Below are 21,951 nucleotides of genomic sequence, written 5' to 3' on the forward strand. Positions count from 1 at the left end.
GAGTGTGTGGTGTGATGTGTGTGTAGTGTCTGTGCTGGTTGTGATTGAGTGTTGGTTGTGATTGTGTGTGTTGTGATTGAGTGTGTGTGTTGTGATTGAGTTTGTGTGCTGTGTCTGTGTTGTGATTGTGTGTGTATGGGTGTTGTGATTGAATGTAGCGGTGCATAAACTGGGGGACGTACGCTCTCCCAAGCTTGGCGCTTGGGAAGACAAACAAAATTGACTTTGAAGCGCACTCAGCAGCAGTCAATACACACATAAACACACACACAGCCACACACAGAAATAGCCCTTATCCATAACTCCCCCCCCCCCCTGCCGCTGGTGCTTGCAAAATGAATTATGCAGGACACCCTGTGCTCATGCTTGGAGAGTTGGTGATGTCACCGCTCTCAGCGGCAGCGTGGACACAGCCTAAGGGCTTGACCCCGCTGCCTACTACAGCGTCCGCTGTGGCGGACGCTGCACGCACGAGAGCCCTCCCCTCAATGGCGCCGGGCCCGCTGCGAGGGTGGGCCGCAGCGCTGAGGCGAGAGCTGCTCCTGCTCTCAATAGAATTGAGAGCAGGACTCGCTACGGAGCGCAAAGCCACGCCCCCCGGCGGTTCAGTCAATGAGGGCGAACCTGCCAGGTGACGTCATGGCCGCGCCCCCGTCACGCCCCCCGTGGTCTCTCTTAGTGCAGCTCCCTGCAGACCAGGTAATCGGCTGCACGCGCCGCCAATCTCGCGGGCGCGCATTGCAGCTGAGTTACCGGGGCCTTAGCCTAAGGCCTCGGGCATGGTCAGCTCCCCGTGATGAGGCGCGCTGCTGCCCGGCAATGAGCCCCTGCAGCCGCATTGAGAGCGGCTTTAGCAGGGGCTCGCGCACGCTTCATCACGCTTGTGGAAGCGTGTGTCTTAACAAATCTTTAGTTTCTGAGCTCGCCCGGAGCACAGGGCCGGTCACGTGAGCGGTTCGCGAACCAGCTCCGTGACGTCACAGCCCCCTCCCCCCCCCCCCGACACGCCCCCGGACGGCACGCGGTCTAAGGCCAGGGAAAGCACCCGCTTTCCCTCAGCCTCCGCACGGCTGAAGTCTCTATGGACTCAGCCTAATTTTGTAAGCGCGAGCTGTTGAAATAAGTATTTAGACATATTTGTATTTACATTGTATACCGTTTAATAAAGGTTTTTTTTTTTTTCCCCCATGTGATTTTGATTACATCAGGCAGGGGGGGCCTGAGAAATTTCATGGATGAAAAGGGGGGCTCGGCATAAAAAGTTTGCTCACCCCTGCCTTAGAGTTTAGCCTGTGCATTAACTCGTGTATTATTCTCCCCATTCCTGGAGCAGGAGCTAGCAACGGACACCTGCTTTCCCCGCCTCCCCCCACCGATATTATCTGTCCCCAACAGAACATGTTTTTTCAGAGCTATTTGTTGAGATAACAGAAATCATCTCATTCACACATGGGCGGGAGCAGGTAGCAGTCTGACTCATGCGCTGCAGCAAGGAGTCAGAGCCCACTGGAGACGGAATACAGTCAGATGACGTCACTAATTCTCACAGCTCTCCATAGGCAGCAGGCACTTGACAGCTGCGCTGGAGTCGGCGTAACTTTCCCTTTATGACGTCACAGCCGCCCGGAGCACAGCCTGTGTCCCAGAGCACAGGGCCTGTTCCATTGATTATTCACAGGGAGCGCGCCCTCTGCCGGAAGATGCAGGCAACACATAGGACACGGCCCACAGGGCGGACGCATTGCATGCGCTCCGGACACACAACCTTGTAGGAGTAGGGGAGGTGCCGGGCCTGGGAGCAGGGGCAGGATGGCAGAGCGGCTTCTCAGCGCCTTCGGGAACCTGAGCTTGGACGGGCCGGGCCGGCAGAGGCGCAAGCAGCGCCCTCCTCCTCCTCCCAGACAACAGCCCCAACATCCGCCTCCCCAATCCCCTCATCCAGCTCCCCGCGCCCCGAGGTTCACCGGGCATATCTATCTACTCAGGGGGCTCCCAGGCTCCGGCAAGTCCAGCCTGGCCAGGTACAGAGCGGCTCCCCCTCCCTGCACAGGGTGGGTGGGAGGAGAGGGGGCAGAGGTGCAGGGGCAACATGAGGGTCCTTAACGGTGGTCCAACTAACTATTGGTGGTAGCAGTCACTGGTACGGTTTCAGTTTCAATGTACACAGCATATACGCGTGTGTGGGTGTCTGTGTGTCCTTGTACCTGTGAGTGCATGTGCCTAGCTGTGACTGTCTCTGCTTATTTATTATTTACCTTTAATATTCTTAAGCATTTGTATTTCATTATTCTTTCTGTAGTGCAATCTAACGATCATGGTTTAATAAATGTGGGATCATTTTTCATTAAGACACATTACTTTTGCTTTTTAAGCCACTTTGACCAATTTGATGCTGGGATGGAAGAAATACTTTATTTTTATATATAAAAAAACAAAAATACAGAATACATTACTGCCCAGAAAAATGAGGGTTTTGGTAAAATTTGTCTTCCTCTTTTTAAGAAGTTGAACTTGTAAATGACAAAAAGAAAATAGGCTTGGTTATTGGCCTTGAGTAGTAAAATATGAGGGTTTCGTCAATACAATTTGAACTATATATGTTTCCATTTAATTCACTAATAAGTGTTTAATGTCTACAGTAGTATACTGAACAGAGAAAGAAATACCAATGTGGGCACTCAAGCCTAAGGTAAAGCAACAATGTATGGAAACTAAAATATAGCTTGTAATAAATCATTAAAATAATAAGTAATCACAGATGGCAATGCTAAAATAAAAAAACTCAGTGGTAAATAAGTGAACAAGGAACAAATAACACCTTCGCCATTGAGTAAAGTCATGGTGATTGAACTGTCACTCAGCTTCTTAAAGCCGCAGAACTACATGTTTTTTTTTTAAATAAATCAGTTCTGTACTACGAGAAAATACTTGTAGCATTTTTTTAAAACAAATTTTAAAGACATTTTTATTGTCTTATAATGTAACAAGCATTTTGTTTGTATAGCAACTATTTACAGTCACATATCATTCCTCTTCTTAAACAGGCTCTGGCACACCCCTTTTTGAGCCCTGTCCCCTCTCTAGTAGAGCACCAATTGTATCTAGTGACTGCCTGGTCATATGATCTTCCCCACAGAACTTATCTTTGGTCCACTTCTGCTGCACTGACTGCAATTAAGTGAAATCCCCGAGCACCCTAGGGTAATTGGCTAACAAGGAGTTAATCGCAGTGGAGTGTGACTCAACCTCCTATAAAACAAACCCTATCCCTGTGTCAAAGTGAATAGCAAGAAACCTTCAAAAGGACGAGGATGGTCAGCCTTCCTGTCTAGTAGGTCTAAAAGATGATGATAACAATACAGCTCCATAGTGCTGAGTGTCGCTAAATCACATGTCGGTCAGCGGCTCGTGTATACAAAAAGGCATGTGCTTTTAAGTCAGCATTCATTAGGTGGAGTGTGCAGACTGAATCTGAATTCTGTATCTGCCATTCTCCCTACGATGGATATTGATTCACACTTCACTGTGGTTAACTCCTTGTTAGCTAATTAACCCCAAGTACTATATTACCATATACTTTTACTAATGCCTAATAAGGTTAACCCCTCAAATACCTATCGATACATATGTACTCTTAGAAACACTTACCTGTACCTAACATAGGTCTAACCAACTTGAGGGCTACTAACATGAGAGACAGAGGAGGGCTCAACTACTATGAGAAACAGAATTATTTCATGTCTCATAGACTCTTATTGTCCGATACCAAATATAAGCAAACAATGCAGTAAAATATAGAGGTGGATTCACTCTCTGTTACCCAGCCCAACACTGTGCGATAACCAGGAAATGGAGTGACAATTCAATGGCCAGTGTATCTTACTTTACAAGACTGCACTCATTAGTGAAGGTATGATTTGTTCATTGCTGACGAATTCACTATTTACTTTGTGTTTTCTTTATTTTAGTGTCGCTATCTGGGATTACTTCTATAATTTATAATAAATCCCTAAAATAATAATATTAATATTTTTTTTTTTTTCAGTATTGTCATGATAATGTCATGAGGTATTATGTATTTTAATCCATCTGTTGCTTCAGGGGTTAATGAGCAACAGTTTGAAGTTAAAATACAATACATATTGGGTTGATGACTGGCCCAGGCTTGTCATGGGTGGAATAAAATATAGCCCCTGTGACAACTTTCTATAAACATGGTCTTTTTAGAGTATGCTTCAAAGCATTCTCTGGAGGGGGTTTATGGATGGAATGGGGACGTGGCTAAGAAGGTATCAAACCAAGAGGGACTTTATTAAAAATGAGAATATCATGTGACGTCATCTGCTGGACATGCTAAGAATTACGTGTGTATCCGTGGCATCGAGTCGCGCAATAATTACCTGCGTCCGCCATGAGCGCTTGAATGTAGGATTAATACACAGCTCGCACGCTGCCCCACTCTTCGCCTTTGCAAAGGTCCATTAAATAACTTATACCTACCCTACTTCCGTCATGAACAGCACACAAGTGAAGGTGAAGTGGGACAGCTTACGAGCTGTGTATTAATCCTTGTCCTTTAGGGGAGACATTGCCCATTTGACGGACCTCTGCGGAGGTGAAAAGTGGGAGCGTTTGCGAGCGTGAGTATTAACTATTGTCCCGTATGCAGGTCGTGTGCTCGCAGGGGTGTCGAACATGACAAGTATACTATATTTTTCGAAAACCAGAGGAGTACCAGCCTTATTACCTTCAGGCTGGGCCGAGGGCTTCTCTGTGATGTGTAATGAGAACAGCACACTGACCAAGAATAGTAATTCCTCTAAATCAAGTAAATGATGACCTTGATCCTTGGACAATGCAGAAAACAGCAAGCTAACATAATTTATTGAAGCCAAATAAAGTGTCCAACATTTCAGCTGTCACAGCAGCCTTTGTCAAGGAGTGCCACTCCTGTGACAGCCGAAACGTTGGTCACTTTATTTGGCTTCAATAAATTATTGCATTTATAAAATCCGTGGAGCCTCTACTCTTCCTTTCTTGTGCAAGGCCAAGTAAAAACATACATTTTAATAAAACCTTTTCTGACCTTGTCGGTTTGGTCCTCTTTTGCAACAGTTTATCAGACAAGTATAAAAGATCTTTGTAACTGAATATAGAGTTGGTGCTCCACTGCATGTTTAAAATGAAAGTATATCGGACTATCTTCATACATCCCTATGAAAGCTCACGAAAACTAAAAAAAAAACAAAAAAACACCCCCCCCAAAAAAAGGAAAGTCACGCGCGCCCCCTCCCTCCCAAAAATACCCCTCCCCTCATTTTACCTGCTCGTGAGTGTTACCGGGGGCGGGGTTCGACGCCTCCCGACATTCTCCTGATTCCTCCCCAGCAACTCCCGTGTCTCTGCTGCAGCTCCTGTAAAGATGGCTGCTCAGTGACAAATGACGCCACGTTCCCCACTTAGCATCCCGATGTCATGGCAATGCGGCGTGATTTGATGCTGTGAAGCCATCTTTACTGAAGCTGCAGCAGAGACATGGAAGTTGCTGGGGAAGAGTCAGGGGAATGCCGGGGGAAACGCTACAGCCCGCCACCGGCATACAGTACTCGCGAGCAGGTAAAATGCAGTCGCCCCAGGCGAGGAGGCGAGTGCATTTATCGAGCCCTGCCTATGAGGGTTGCATATCTATGGATGCAAATAATCTTTTGGCCACAAAATTAACATTGAGCCATTTTCATCCTGCATCACTACGTGCCCTTGAACTAAAGTATTCTTTACCTTCTTTGCCCCATATGCATTAACTTGCAATGTGGGGAGAGGATTTAGAAGTTATGTGATATAATGCATTTATTAAAGTGCATCATATCCTGTGTATTATCATTTTTTCCACTTTCGTGGCTTCAGATATGTCCACAGAGAGTATAATTTCCTCTGACCAACAAATGCTTCAAATGTAAATCTAAATAACAAGTTTCTTACAATTGTTGTTGACGCAAGCAAAGAAAAAAAAAATCTCTCAAATTCCTGGAATCTCATACAAACCCCTGTACTGCTCCCTGCAGGGTATCCATTTCCTGTCCTACCTTCAGATAACTAGGGTTCAGAGAACAGTAGCTTTCAATGTGCAGGGAAATAAGAGATGTCCTACTATATTGTATGGATCTAGATCATACAGTAAATATGTTAGTTTAAAGGTTACTTTAACCAAAAACAAATAGATTTTGGAAGATATTAGGAACTGAAAACACCATCTTCAGTATTCAAGTCTCACTGGCATTAAAACAATATTGGTCAAATCGCTATATTTCTGATGCTGTTTACTGACCTGTAAATAGTTCAATCTAATAACTTTATTCCTTTGTCTGCTCTCTGAGGCTGCCACACAGACCAGAGCACTGAGAATATGCTGGAAAAATTCCACACCAGAAGGGGTTGCACGAATACCTCAAATTTATTTGTAATGTGCCATTTCCTTTGTATGTTAATCTGCAAACAGTGACCTTTTACAGTACTTCGAAACACCAGTCAGCGGAATATGCTTTGTAAACATAGTCGGGAGATTTCAGAAATTCATTTTTTTTTAAATGACCTTGTCTTTTATCTTTATGATGGGGCTGTTTATTATAGGCCGGCAGGTTGTTCCTGTGGAAAATACAGTAGTAATTTACAAGGAATGAGATGTTTTATGATCAGCACTTAAGAGGTGCAATGCCACATAGTCGACCAGAAAACATACTTTTAACAAACTGGCCTCCCTAAATAAATCTAGCACGGCTAATAGCAAAGGTTTGGCAGCTTCCATATTTTGGGAAATTAAGTAAACGTTGCATTTTTTAGGGGCGTCTGAATGGGGACGGGTTTGGCAATTGAGTGTTTTCTTTACCCTTATCCCACCCTGTCCTTATCAGAAAAGCAATATAGTTAAGGGGGTGCGGGGAAGTGAGGACTCTGACTGTGCCAGCTCTCGCTAAACATGCAAGGTCATCACACAAGGAGCAGCCAGAGGAAATCAAACTCCTCCCAAGTATAGCTTTAAAAAATAAATAAAAAATAGTGGTAGGTGTCCAATTTGGATAAAAGGCATCACTCACCCAGAAGAGACCCCTTAAACATGTCTCAGGAATTAGTTCACTTTGGTCCTAGGAGGGATTTCCCATTTGACCTATTTCCTGGCAGAAGAGACTGACATTTTCCACAGCAATGTTTTTCAGGCCTCCGGATGCAAATGGATTACAGGCTGCACACTCACACTCAGTGTAAAACATTTATTCTCTTCTAATTGTATTTAACTTTATGTTCTTCATCTTGACCATGTACCTTACTTTGAAATTATACAGTAATTTTCTATTTCATAGACCGGTCTATGCATTGAGAAAATGGTCTGTGTTGACGCATTGTTGTAATTTTTTTTAGGATTTCCGTTTGAAATGTGAGATTAGGTCATTTATCTCCCCCTCCTCCCCCCCATAAAATATGACAATTGAGGCTCTTCACAAATGCAATCTATATTTTGCACAACATAAACAGGTGTTTGGTGCTTTTAATGTGTAGTCCTAATTTTCACATCTACATCAGTTTTAGCACAAACATTACAAAATGTACAGTTCTTACTGGTTTCTTAAAGCAGCAGTCCAAGCTGCCGCTTTTTTTTCTTTTTTAATTTAAATTTTCCCCTTTAGTACACTCCACGCAAAAGTAATTAGCCAAGTTGCCGATCAATCGGCGAAGATTCGGCTCGGGGGTTCACTAAATGGCTGTCAGTGCAACAGAAGAGGAGCAAAGATGCAAAGTCCTGTGGGGAAGATCATGTGACCAGGCAGTCACTACATACAATTGGTGCACTGCTAGAGAGAGGGCAGGGCTCAAAAAGTGTGTGTCAGGGCCTGTTTCAGAAGAGGAAGGGGATTGGACTGTAAATGGTTGCTATAGAAACAGAATGCGTGTTACATTAAAAATGTCATTCAGAGTTGTTAGAGAACATAACATACTTGTAGCATTTTTTTTCTTATAGTAAATAACTAATATTATTATAATAAAACGGATATTGCTTGGTCTGCAGCTTTATGGTGTTACTAAGAACATAACAGTCAACTACAAATGCAGCAGCAACACCGTGCTGTATAGGAAAAAGGGCTGTTTTGGAGAGAAAAAAAATAGAGAAAAATGAATAGTTGATCTCAGGAATACTTTATAATGGTGATGATTGTAGTTTGGTCTAAGATAGAACTAAGTTAGAAAGATGTGAACATCAGCAACAGAATCATTTTTCTCCGAGTTGCTCTGTGACCACAAATGAATCTTTAATTGAGCCCAAATGTATTGTAAAATAAACAATAACTGGAGTAGCCCTCAGTGCCAGTGCACCAGAGATGTGTCTGAGGCACGGCTGGTAACGAAGGGACGTTGGTTTTGTTTCTCAGGTGCAAGCAATCCTTCTTTAACAATTTTGACTGCAGAGGTTGTTCATCAGTTTATCACTACTTGGGTTAATTAAATGTCCTATAAAGCAGGTTAGAAGTGGAAATTAAAATACCCAATTACTACTTAATGTTACCTTTACAACAGTGTCATTGGTTACTATAATACTCCACAAGTGTGTTGTGTGTTCCTTACGCCGTGCCTATCACGTCACCCGTCGCAAGTTATGTTTTGGCGGGATTCCAGCAATTTGATTTGTTCAAGGGCCGTCATGTGACGCGACAGCCCTTGAAAAATCAAATTTTGCTGGGTTCCAGTTTCCGCTCCGTTGTGCGTACTATAAGCGCACGCGGCGGCGACAATGTATTTGTTTTCGGGCGACGTCGCGTCGCCGGCACTATAAGCGCAGCCTTAGGGAAACGCCATTGTAGCTTGGTTGAGTTAAAGCAGCAATACTACTTTCCCACTTTTTTTTCCTTTTTTCTTATTTTTATATGTAAAGAATGTGATGATGTATAATCCTACATTGTTACCTAAACTAGAAATAGTTTGGTGCTCCTGTTATAAATCCTGATTGTGTGCCTAACGAAATGGCCGCCTTCTAACTTTGTGCTGCAATCTGGGAAATGCTGCAGTTGATATGTAACATTAGATTACTAAATGTAACAAATTATTGTTACAGCTTTCAGAGTCATGGCCAATCTGCTGTTTGGCAACAAAGTTTCACAAACAGATCTGTTGCTGTGTTCCAAAGGCCAGAGCTCAAAAAAGGTGTGTATCAGAGCCTGGTTCAGAACAGGAAGTGGATATGACTTTCTAAATGGTTGCTGTAGCAACCAAAGGATGATCATTATATATATATATATATATATATATATATATATATATATATATATATATATATATATATACATACATACAGAGTGAAGATATTTTTAAACAAGGAATTGTTTTCTGAATATTCAACCCCCATCATTATTTGTTGTACCTTTAATGCAGCAAAACGTGTAAAATGCTATACATTTTTTATTGTAATCAATTCTGTAGTATTAGATAATACTGTGTGCATCTTCTTTAAGATCCTAATGCATATATATATATACAGAATTGATTACAATAAAAAATGTATAGCATTTTACACGTTTTGCTGCATTAAAGGTACAACAAATAATGATGGGGGTTGAATATTCAGAAAACAATTCCTTGTTTAAAAATATCTTCACTCTGTTTTTAAGACGAAAGAGAAGCAGTACTGTACATTTGTGAAATATTTTATTTGCTGTCTTCCCCTGTTTCCTAACCTGTCTGTCTCCTCACCACCAATGATGATGAGAGCCCAGTGGAGTTAACACGATCTGTGCAGTTATGACTGAACGATTCATCACCCTGGGAGTCTCTGCTGACTTTATTACCACTGAAGATGGAAAATGAATGTTGGTCGGTTAGGAAACAGACACTGTAAACATTGCACAAATTAACTGGTTTATTTTGTCATACTGAAGAAAATGTTATGGCAGTCATTGCTTTGTCATTATGTACCACCATTTAACAATTGTTTTGATCAAACACTAGTAGCTAATGTCTGATATATACTATCTTGTCTGTTGGTAGACTTCTTTTTTCCACTTCTTGGTTGCAGACTGATTCACCAGAGAACTTCACAACTAGTAGTACTGTTTATTAACTCCTTTTTATCATCCTGTTTGTAACTATGTAATCATGCTCCATACCCCTGCCATAGAATTGTTTGCTTTAAGTAAAATTGCAGACTATACGACTATAAGAGACTTTTTAAAATAAAGTTGAAATACAGTAATCAGTAAGGTTTCAGCAGGTGCTCGCAAATATGTTTCAAAGTTACACTGCAGCCGTCTTTGTAACATGTATGGGGGGTTATGTGAAATTGTGATAAGCAGCATTGGGAAATTACATATTTGTAATCATTCAACCTGCAATATAATTTATAGTTCACTTCTGCATAAAGTATGAAATCTGATGTAAAATATCGGATCCCTTTTACAAAATATATATATTTTAGCCAATTATCTTCTGAGTATTACTCTCCGCTTTAACGTTTATCACACAAAATCAGTTACAGCACCAAGCAGCTTTTGATTGCATTTGACTGGGGCTATTAATCGATATGGAAGATTAGTTAATATATTTGTACATATGTTTTTTCACCCATCTAAAATATGCCGGCATTCACCGGCATTCTTTGTCGTTCTCCGTTCCATTCTATATGTAGCACTGTAACATTATATGTACTGTAGCACTGCATGACGTTTTAAACCAAATACTGCACATGTGAAGACTTCCTTTTATTGAAATGTATTTGAACAATGTTTTAGGAAGCTGAAGCGAGACTTTCCTAGTGCACTCGTGTTTAGCACTGATGACTTTTTCATTATGGATGATGGAACATATCTATTCAATCAAAATTTACTTCAAGAGGCTCACAAATGGAATAGAAAAAGAGGTGATTCATTATTTAAACATTCAACTTTTTGGCTTCTGAGCCGTTAACACTTTATAACTGTGAATACATTTTAGGAATGATCCATTGTTAGATATTGCAAGAGCACGGACAGAAATCACAAGACCAGGAGTAGTGGACGTGTCAACACAGATTCTAAACCAATCAGTTTCCTGCCCTCTTCACACCTAGTACTGCCAACCCTTTTGTGCATAAGCTTGCCTTAATAATAATTATACAAAAATCACAGTAAGGTAATCTATTTAATGATGTACGTGTCCTAAACATATGAGAAACCAGACTTTCATCACATTGGAAATGTATTTCGGACTTATTATTTTCAGTTTGCTGAGGTATAACTATCTAGTAAGCAGGAATGCAGGCGACACCAAAAACAGATTTAGGCCCATATTTACTAAGCAGTGCTTAGCCATAAAACACTTTAATGCCCATCTAAGTGAATGGGCCAAAAGTCTCACATTTTTGCTTTTGGTTCCTATATTGAGGAACATCAACAACTTTTGTTACATTTAATACATTTTATTTGTTAAAACTGGGGTTATCATAGCAACCAAATCAAGACGGTATCTAATTCTGCTGCTAGGTTTATCTTGTACTTTCCTAAACCAATGTTTCATTTAAACTTAATGATAGTCCTAGTTTCCTTTTAAGCGCCATAGATGAGACACCCAGTGGGGTGGATAGCTGGACAGCTGTCACATGCGTGGCTGACAACAAAAGTCACATGCCGACTTCCGTCTTGCCGGGCAGGTGACCACCTCAGCTGACACCACCACGACCACCTCCTTCCTGTCAGAGGGCCCATCATTTGCAATAAAGGGGCAGTCCCCTTAAAAGATTTAATCTCCATTGATGTAATTTAATTATTTGCTGCCTATGTAAAAATTAAGGCTTCTATTTTTTTTCTTCCAGTTTGTATAATTTTAACCCTATCTGTTAATTATTGTTCTTCCACTTTACCTCTTTCACCTTATTACACTATCATCATTGCCCAAACAGTAAAAGGAGGAACAAAAACTGGATCAGTAATTTACAGTACCTGTATTTACAAACGGTTTACAAACAGTGTTATCTCAGAAGAGATTAGGCCAAGATTAGTTAAACGCCCCAAAGAATTTGGTTACCCTGGAGACAACCAATGTTTAAAAATTATTTAAAATATATAATTGTATGACTTTAAAGAAATAAAAGTGTCAACCACTATATACTGTATTTACTAATAAACATGCCATTAAGTTTCCTTTGGTTCCTGGGGGGACTGCTGCCCCTTTATGCATTTGAAGTATTCATATGGCCTCTTTCCCCTTTGTTTTATATAAAAGTACAGGTAGCAGGTATAAAGGTATGTTGAATGTAGCTATTACAAGTGTACTAGTGGCTACTTTACTCGATCTTTACATTTACAGCAAGTAAGGCAATGAAAAGAGGAAAGACTCCCATCATTATAGACAACACCAACATCCAGGCATGGGAAATGAAGCCATATGCGATCATGGTAAGTACAGTTATTTTGCTTGGATTTTAAATCTGTTAATTGTTTGTAACCTATTTGGGGCTTTGTTAGCAACTCTGAAAAGTTTGCAAGAGAGAATCAACAACTGCAGTTAGTGTTTTATCTGCTTTGTATCCCAGGACGTGTTTGTCCAGACCAGGGGTTCCCAACCTTTTTTACATTCTGCACCGCCTGCTAGAAAATATTTATTCCGCAAACACCTAATTAATACATCTTCTTGCCTACTACTCATCAGACTATTGTTAACAAAACTGCATGTGATCGGTCAAACAGTGTCCTGAGCTTGTGAGGTAACACATGCTTAGTAAAGTTCCAAACTGCACTTCACTCAGTGTGTGCAGGCAGCGTGGGTGGTATAGCTGTCAATTAATGTGGGAGCTTCCAAATTCACGCCCCACAATACCTAGTCACTGTGGATGGAGCGACTTTGGAAGTGCCTGCTGTATATGACAACTATACCACCCACGCCAAAGTCCAGTTTGGGGCCACACTAAGTGCACAGTCCCCACACAGGCTTAGGAACCCATTATACTTCTTTGGAGCCGCCAATCCATATTATTTTTGGTGAACCCCTTGGAGACAACTTATAAACCCCTATGGACTCGCGAACCCCCTGGTGGGAGTAACTGGTCTAAAGATTTACTTTAATTTGTTGAAAAGAGTCGCATTGGTTTAATAATAATTCCTCAACTCAATGCTTACATGCCTCTCTTGGTATATCACCAGAATAAGAGACTCCCAGAGCTAGGTACCAATTCAGACGGTCAAGTATATAGTTATTTATTCTGTCACAGTAGTCATGTATACAGCTCTTTAGTTTTATAAGAAAATATCATTGATATACACGAATTATGAATAATCTGATTTTTTTTTTAATATCGTTTTTTACATACTGAAAAGTACTTCTAAAACTGCCTGATCAACACTTTACAATTTTTTCCCCCTGTGTTGTTTTTATTTGTGCCTGAACAGTTTGCAAGCTGGGTGCTCCTCTTCCTGTAAAAATGGTATATTCTGCCTAGGGAACGCTTCTCTGCTGCTGTCATTAGATAATGAACATTTATATTGTCTAATGATTCCGGGAACAGGAAAACAAAAGGCTCAAATATACATTCCAATTTTATTTTGAGAGGTCAAGGGAGTCACTCGAATTCCCTATATATATGAATTTCTTTATTACCAGTACAGACTACTTGTTTAACCTCTGCCATTTAAGTATGTCATATTTATTTTACAAAGATTAATGTACACGCAGTGTCTACTAACATTTGTAACTATTAGCATGTGTACACTAACATTGTGATTAAGAGAAGGCTGATTGTACAGCACAGTACTACAATCTGTCAGACCAACATCTTGCAATATTACCAAGCTCCGTAATAAGGAATTGCTGCCGATATTGCCTTTCAAATGGGTGAACCAGAGTGTAACCCCAGTGACAGAGCAGTAAAATGTAAATGACACACCGAAACGTGTTGACATCACACGATTGTTAGATTTGTCACAGACAAACTTAATGTTTCAGCGGCTCCAGATCTGGGCTTCTACTGGAAGCAGCACAGGTCTGGATGCAACACGTTGCCATGATGGAGCAGGGCATTGCTTGAATCTTCAGGTTTGTCTTACAAATCTTCACATCCTGCAATCTATGTATCTCTTCCGAAAAGGTTTTTTTTAAAAACTTTGTATAGAATCTGTATTATATGATATGTTTACAATTTTGTTGATTGAGGTTGTATGATTTTCTCTTGTATATCATTTCATATTTTTTTTCTTGCGAGTATATTGTGCCCCAGTATAATATAGATATTGCGATCCATGCTTGTGATATTTTATATTTATGATATAAAAAAAGTAATTTTACTTTTTAATGGATGACTCATGTGGGCTCCAGAACTACAATGCATTGCAATCTTTACAGAGCAAAGGCTTGTGATTGAAAATAAAAAAAATCTCTATATGCACGATTTCCCCAGCATTCTTACTGTGGAAGGAGGTCACTTGACGTGCAGACTGACATGCGACTAAGTAAACATTTTACCCACCAAAGTGCAATGGAAAAGTTATGCATTAGGACAGGAGTTCGCAAACTGGGGGGCGCGCAATGGTTTCAGAGGTCCCACACTCTTCCCCAAGGCATTTAAATGAAATGCTGGGGTACCATGTGAGGCCTCTGTAACTCACTTAACTTGGCTTCCAGCGACGTATTGTCATTTGACGCTGGAGCCAAGGTAAGGGGGGGGACAGCATGCAGGGGGAAAAGTTTGCCCGCCCAAGCAGGGAACATGTGTAAGTTACTGGATATTACAGTAATATGAACAACATTTCAAATACTCCTGATTGTTCGGTTGATCATTGATCAAAAGAAGTAAATTGATCAGAGATATGTGCGTCTGCTCTGTGCAGTCAAAAATAACAATGTTTACAATGCAACATTGATCAGAGAAAAGTTTAACTCTACTACATGGTGTGACTAACAGTACTTAAATATATGTATCTAACATGTTTGCATGATTTTGAAATCAGGCACTTGAGAATTACTATAAAGTTATTTTCCGGGAGCCTGACACACGCTGGAAGTTCAATGTGCAGGAATTAAGCAGGTATGTTATAATGTTTAATATTTCATAATTAATTTATACAGATGTAGCCATCCACATTGTTTCCCCCAAATAACACACCATTTTGCTTTCTAACTCAAAATGTCAGAGTTTTCATGGGATTCAATGGCTGGTATGGACAGGATATCACAATATCCAGCTAGAGTGAGCAATGATGCCTGCTACATTTGTATATTGGAGGACACACACACACACACACACACACACACACACACACATTTCCAGTATGCAAATCCAGTTGCAACTGCACCACAAGGAAACATTTCAGTAGTTTTCTGTAGTATGCCATCACACCTGTTGTAATTCTCTTATATACTGTATATTCACTTTTTCTCTTTTTACTACTCTACATCACACCTACAATACTACTACCGGACTCTCTGCTGCTCTATAAACAGGGATAGTTCATTTTGTATTTTTGTCTCCCACTGTGTGGCTTAATTGTAAGCTCTATTGCACAGGTACTCTTACTTTGACTTGTATCTCTGTTGTGTGACCTATTTATGTAATGCATTACAGGTTGTAGAAGGCTATATACGGTCAGTGAAATATACAGATAACAAATGCTATATGATATGTTAAGAGTTTTAACCCAGCATAAACTTACTTGAAAACAAAGTTTTAGCGGTCCAGCCTGGTATCTAAACCAGAAATGAAAACACAAGGCATTTAATAAACACATTTGATGTTTGTATAAACAAATTCTCTTCACAAGTACCCAGTGACTGCACATGTATAATGGATAGCAGATTAAAACAGGACCAGTGGGGGCGTGTGAAGATTTAATTGTTTATTCAAAAGTTATCTTTACCAAGGAAAACATGCATTTCCTTCTCTGCCAAACACCAAAACCTAAACTGATTGGTACCTAAGAAGTTATATTTAAAGGAAGTAAATAAAGGAAATAGACATCTGGTTATTTTTGTGCAGACCAAAAGCGGAACAACTATAATCAAAGACAGGAGGCCATAAATGGTTTGAAATTATGATTTTGCAGAGTATTGTAGGTTGTGCTGCCTCTTATGGACCAATTCTTCATAGCTGAAGTTTTAGTGTAAGAGCTACGGAAAACCTCAGACTGTTTTCAAATGTCTTTAAAAAAGAAGAAATATGAGGGTTTGAAAGCTCTGTACACTATAATTGAATCTATGAAAAACTCAAATGTTGGTCCCATAAGAATTAGCACAGCCTACAATGAATCTACATGTCTCCAGGACCAATACGGCTACTAAAATCATTGCACTGTATTGATGATTTTAAAAATGAGTTTGTTGTTTGAGTATGTATTTTCATTATTTCTCATGGTTTCCTATTCCTGTGGGGACAGGGAGTCTAAAAAGGGGGTTTAGAGTGACAAGAGGGACATTCTCAGATACAGTCAGGAGTCAATGACTGAGCCACCGGTGCTGAAGCAGGGATAGCCTTAAAACACGACCTGTTGGCCACCCCTGCCTTAAGTGGTCAAGCAAAATGAGGACACAGAGTGACAGAAAGACAGTAAAAAAAGTGACAAATAGTGACAATGAAAGACCATTTCACTGCATCAGTAACCCAGCAGGGATGAAGGCCGTCCTCATCCTCAGGGACAACCAGATAATAATCCAACAAAGGGCTGATGCCCAACCATAATAATAAAAAAATAAACAATCCAAGCCCGATGGCAAATAAAAATGAAAAAACACAAAAACTATTAAAAATAATCCAAGCCTGATGGCAATTTAAAAAATAAAATAAAATCTAAAATTTAATCCCAGCCAGATGGCACAAAAATAAACAGAGAAGCAGGGAAAATAAACCCAGGCCCGATGTCCTCATTTTAATCTGGTGCCATCCTGGATGGACGTCGGTGGATCCTAAATTTGGCATGAAGCCCTGGATTCTCCATTAATAGAAGAGCGAGCATAACATGGCACTTAATGCTCCGTTAATGAGGTTTCAAGATCCCCGTTTGCACTTAACGATATGTTAACGGAAGTATTTAATGGACTTCTGAGGATCTACCCACATGTTTAATTAAAGCAGCAAAAACATGTGAAATCTTGTTTGTTTTTTTAAATCAGTTCTTTAGTAATATATATATATATATATATATATAATATATTTATATATATATATATTTTATTACCTCAATACCATTTTTAATGAATTGTAAAGCATCCTTTGATTTCTATAGCAGGTTATAACCCACCTCCCAAGTAGTGCAAGATCTCTGCAACACTTTCCAGTTTCTAATAACTTGTTGCCAATATTCCCAGCAGTTTGGCTGTAAACTGTAACAATAAATAGTGTTACCTTAGTAATATAAGGATGCATTGTAGCTGGTGAGTTAAACTGACTGTGTGCTTAACATAATGGCTGCTTCAATCAGGATTTTTATACATTTAGAACAGGCGCACCAAACGATTGCCAGCTTAGGTAAGAATATACAATTACACATTGCCACATACTTCAATCCTATGTTAAAAACATTAAAATAAATGTTTAAAAAAGGCCCCATGGATTGCTTCGTTAAAGGAAATACTTTTTGAATTTTACTTTAGACAATCAGGTTATAATAGGTGAATAAAATGCCAGAAACTCTCCCCCATACAGCACACCTCTACCTTCAAACAAAATGTGCACTCCACAAACCCACCTAGAATCTACGATCCCAAATACAATCCCCAGATTCAAACACACTGGATGCGCTGGCCGTGCTCCTTCGGTATAGAGAGCCAGGGAATGAATGCTCTCCCCATATCCAGCAGAAACATCAAAGACCATCCCACTTTCAGAATACGGCTCATAACATAGCTCATAGAAATCACCTTCCCGAACCCCGATTGATTCACCGCTCCACCTTTGGAGTTTTTAAAAAGCGCTTAGGAGCAGGGTTTGCTTTGTGTCTGCGCTATACAGGCATACCCCGGTTTAAGTACACTCACTTTAAGTACACTCGCGAGTAAGTACATCTCGCTCACGCATGCGCCAGTCAGCACGTCCTGAACAGCAATACCGGCTCCCTACCTGTACCGAAGGTGTGCACAAGCGGGGAGACTATAGAGCCTGTTACAAATGCCTTATTTACATCAGTTATGCACTTATATGACGATTGCAGTACAGTACATGCATCGATAAGTGGGAAAAAGGTAGTGCTTCACTTTAAGTACATTTTCGCTTTACATACATGCTCCGGTCCCATTGCGTAGGTTAATGCGGGGTATGCCTGTACAAGACATTAAGATAGACACAGCACAGACGTAAGTGTGTTTGTATGTCTTGTATTGCTTCCCAAACCTGCTTCATTCACCCCCATTGTCATATCTTAGGCTACGGCCCCAGTGCCTGCAACTGCACGCGCGCCTACAAGGCTGGCGGTGCGTGCAGCCGAGTCCCCCGGTCTGCAGTGAGCTGCATGGGGAAAGACAAGGGGGGGGGGTGAGGGGTGTGACGGGGGCGCGGCCGTGACATCACCTGGCAGGTTCATCCGCATTGGCTGAATTGCCGGGGGGCGTGGCCTAGCGCTCAGTCGCTAGTTTCTTTCACAATTTTCCTGCAGGCTGGAAAAACTCACCGCGCAGCGCGGCCCCCCCCCCTCGCAGCGGGCCCGGCCCCATTGAGGGGCGGCTCTTGTCCCTGCAGTGTCCGCCACTGCGGGTGCTGCAGTAGCCAGCGGGGACCTGGCTGTATACAGTGTTTAAGCTACAGACATTAACTCTGGGTAGTGACATGCAAATATGCACCCATCAGCATTTCACTTTTAGCTTCCTATCCCACGTTGTTTTACAATGGATTCCCTACAGATTGTGCCTGCTGCATTACAAAGCTTATAGGGCTGAGCCTGGACAAGGAAGATACAGAATCAGTGGCCCTACTATGTTTTTGTCCTCTTGGCCTCATCAGTTCGAGCTTAGCCATTGATTTTGCCAGTAGTGGTTGCAAACCAGCCACAAACAGGTTAAAGCGGGTAAAAAAAGTGACAAGAAACCTTCCACTGTACAAAGTGCAGAAAAACAAATACTCCTGAGTATGTTTGCATGTCCTCCACAGGTCCCCAACCCTTTTTTAATGTAAAAGTTTAAGAAGCCAGAACGCACAAGTGAGGTGCACAGTAAATAAATATTCAGAGTACAAATACTTAATCAAGTTTAAAATATGTTCATAGTGTCATTCATGTTCTTAGTATCTTAATGTAATTTATGTTTTTTAATCTGTGCCGTTTAGAAGAAATAGTCATGGAGTGCCACGAGAAAAAATACAGCGCATGAAAGATGTATATGAACACAATGTTACCTTCCACACTGTCCTCCATTCCGAAAAGCCAAGTCGAAACGATAGACACTTCTGAGAAGAGAATGGATTGTGCAGTACAGGAGAACAAGGTTAACCAAGTTGGGATGAAAAGAAACCATTACTTCGCAAAAGGTTTGAGGAGGGGATTTTCATATCGGAGCAGCTAGTTCTTATATCCTTGGGCAAGTCACATTCTCTTCGTGAGCCACAGGCACCAACATTAAGAGATTGTAAGCTTTATGGAGCAGGGACTCACTATGCATGCACAATTATAGACAGTGCAGAGCTAATGCCCTGGGGGCTCTTATGAACGACAGAGGTTCCAGTAAAGGTAATAATTAGAATTGCTCACCAGTCTTTCATTGGGAGTCAACTTTTAAAACAATCAATATTGTACGATGAGGGCTGCCTAACCTCATATATTATTTTAATTGTGTTTACAAGTGCTAGTAACAGAGCTTTTAAACAAATGGCCTCAATACTGCAAGCACGGGACCAGAAGACGTCACTAGTATGCAGGCATACTAATACAAAACTTTTAGAACACCTGGCTGTTGGGCTGATAAGAGGTGAGACTTTGGACTAGGCATTAACCTTTTCGCTGCCAGAGGAGCCATGTATTGCAGAATAATGTGTTGCTGGCACCTCTAGCAGGGAAAGGATAAGGCTGTACACTCTGCAAGCAGTTCTAATTATATTCACTTATCACGAAAGTAGCTAAACGTTATATATAAGATAAAAGATGAATATGTTTTATATATATATATCTATATCTATAAATAATCATTTTCATCTTATTTTTTATAATAAAATCTGTTTATTAAACATTTAGTTACCTGGAGTATTGTGTAAAGATTCTCACACAATTCTGTCACCACATTGACTGATTAATTTCTACAATAATAAAAATTGCTCTGTATTTTATCGTTCTGAACTTATGCAAAATCAATTTGTGCAAATAGCTGTTGTGCATATTTTATACTGTACATCTTAAAACGTTAGTTCAATAGCATTTTTCATAAAATATTTTCTATGTATATTTGCTGTGTGTTTTAAGTTTTCTATAATGCCCATTCTTTTTTGCATGTACATGATATTCTTGCAGAAAAGTTCATTTGACTTCAAAAATAACTTATAGAATAATTTTGATAACTTTTTATATCCTGACAATTTTGATTTATTAAACATTTTAGACATATGTACAGTTTCTGATGATTTACATTAACCACAAACTTTAAGTACACTATTTAGGATCATTTTCGTTTTCTTTTCCTTTGCAGTTTCTTTTGGTATAATAAAGTGCTCTTTTCCTCTTTCAGAGTCTTTAGATTTGCGCTTATTGGGCTGTTTGAGAAGGTATCACTGTTTGTTTCAGAAACAGACTTTAACAAATCTTTTTCCAGTTGGAGATCATTGTCTGGCTTCTTGGAAATTGCTCTACTGGTTTCCAACTCAGTGTTTGTTTTTTCTTCTCCTAAACCTGACAAAAGGGCTTGTGTATTTATCATTGCAAGTTCTTCATCAGCTACAAAACCGACCTTTGCGTTTGTGAGGCCTGGACTTGTATGTGGGAGAATTGTTTTGTTTGAGTTTCCAGTGATTCCCCTTATTTCTGTGTCACTGTTCTGAACACCACAGCTCCTCGGTGGCTGAAATGCCTTCTGCAGACACGGAGAAACAAATGGCCGGACTGGAGTTACAGGTGGAGGGGAAGGTATCCGACTGAGGAAGTCCAAACCCTTCCTCTTTTTGCATGTTTTCAGAGTACTAGTTTCCATTTCATTACTGCAGCCAGGATGTGACGCCTTCATTTCTGGTGTATAAAATGACATTTGCAGCCTTTTTTCACTATGAGGTATGGGTGTCTAAAGAAAAAATAAAGAACATTCATTGTGAACCTTTCCACACAACTTGAACAACTGAAGTAATAGCTTCTTTCCCTTAAATTATTTTTTTATGAAAATACAAGCAGCCAGTTTATTCAACATGGGCTCTTTTTTTTAAATTTGCCTTAATGGTATGTTTTTAAGTGCACTTGCCTCATTTCTATTGAATCATGAGATTTTTTTTCTTGCCAGTAATGCAAAAGGTTTGAAAAAGAGCGATTTAAGAACAGTATAAAGGCTGGTAATAAAAGGTTGTTACCAGAAATGCTATGGTTTAAATACAACATTTTAGAAAATTGAAAGCAGTTGATTGTAATATATTCAATCATTTCCACTGTATGTCATAGTCTGAAAATTGTGTGGAGATCAGACTATAGCTCAACATTTAACAATATCAAGTAGTCTAATTTAATCTAAGAAAACTAATAAATAAAGAAAACTAATAAATAAAACACTATTATTGGATCAAAATGAGGCATTCCACAAAAGCCCCAACACAGCTCAATTGTCTAGATCAATGGACGTGCACCGGAGGCATTTGTGCAGGAGTCAAGTGAGTGCACCTTTTTTCCTCACTTGCCCAAGAAAGTGTGGCCACACTTCAGAATCAGAAGAAAAAGTAGAATAGTGATGGCACACTATAAACACAGACTCGCTGTCTTGGCATCTGGGTTATCTTGTAAATGATCACTTGACACATATTTTGCTGTGAAAAATCAGTTTGCCTGAAGGAACCAGGCAAAA

At 40.3% G+C, this 21,951-nt stretch overlaps 2 protein-coding genes across 2 annotated transcripts in view; one reads left to right on the forward strand and one right to left on the reverse strand.

The window, feature by feature from the left end:
• Positions 1 to 1,722: 1,722 nt before the first annotated feature.
• N4BP2L1 (NEDD4 binding protein 2 like 1) lies at positions 1,723 to 20,577 on the forward strand. The gene is made up of 5 exons (XM_075592142.1): positions 1,723 to 2,021; positions 10,770 to 10,897; positions 12,322 to 12,410; positions 14,955 to 15,031; positions 19,253 to 20,577. The coding sequence occupies exons 1-5, from the start codon at positions 1,810 to 1,812 to the stop codon at positions 19,374 to 19,376; spliced, it is 630 nt and encodes a 209-aa protein (XP_075448257.1). The 5' UTR covers positions 1,723 to 1,809; the 3' UTR covers positions 19,377 to 20,577.
• The window catches only part of BRCA2 (BRCA2 DNA repair associated), a 77,633-nt gene continuing 75,806 nt past the window's right edge, over positions 20,125 to 21,951 (reverse strand). Inside the window, exon 27 of the mRNA XM_075592141.1 lies at positions 20,125 to 21,186. Coding sequence (XP_075448256.1) covers positions 20,575 to 21,186 — 612 coding nt within the window. The 3' untranslated portion in view covers positions 20,125 to 20,574. The remainder of the gene's footprint in view (positions 21,187 to 21,951) is intronic.

The sequence above is a fragment of the Ascaphus truei genome, chromosome 3, assembly GCF_040206685.1.
Source record: "Ascaphus truei isolate aAscTru1 chromosome 3, aAscTru1.hap1, whole genome shotgun sequence".
NCBI classification, from domain to species: domain Eukaryota; kingdom Metazoa; phylum Chordata; class Amphibia; order Anura; family Ascaphidae; genus Ascaphus; species Ascaphus truei.

Bases quoted from the DNA above. Each gene is read 5' to 3' on its own strand.
- N4BP2L1 (XM_075592142.1), top strand. From the start codon at position 1,810: ATGGCAGAGCGGCTTCTCAGCGCCTTCGGGAACCTGAGCTTGGACGGG. The intron at 12,411-14,954 runs GTAAGTACAGTT...TTTTGAAATCAG, and splicing joins TGAAGCCATATGCGATCATG to GCACTTGAGAATTACTATAA. The intron at 15,032-19,252 runs GTATGTTATAAT...TGTGCCGTTTAG, and splicing joins AATGTGCAGGAATTAAGCAG to AAGAAATAGTCATGGAGTGC.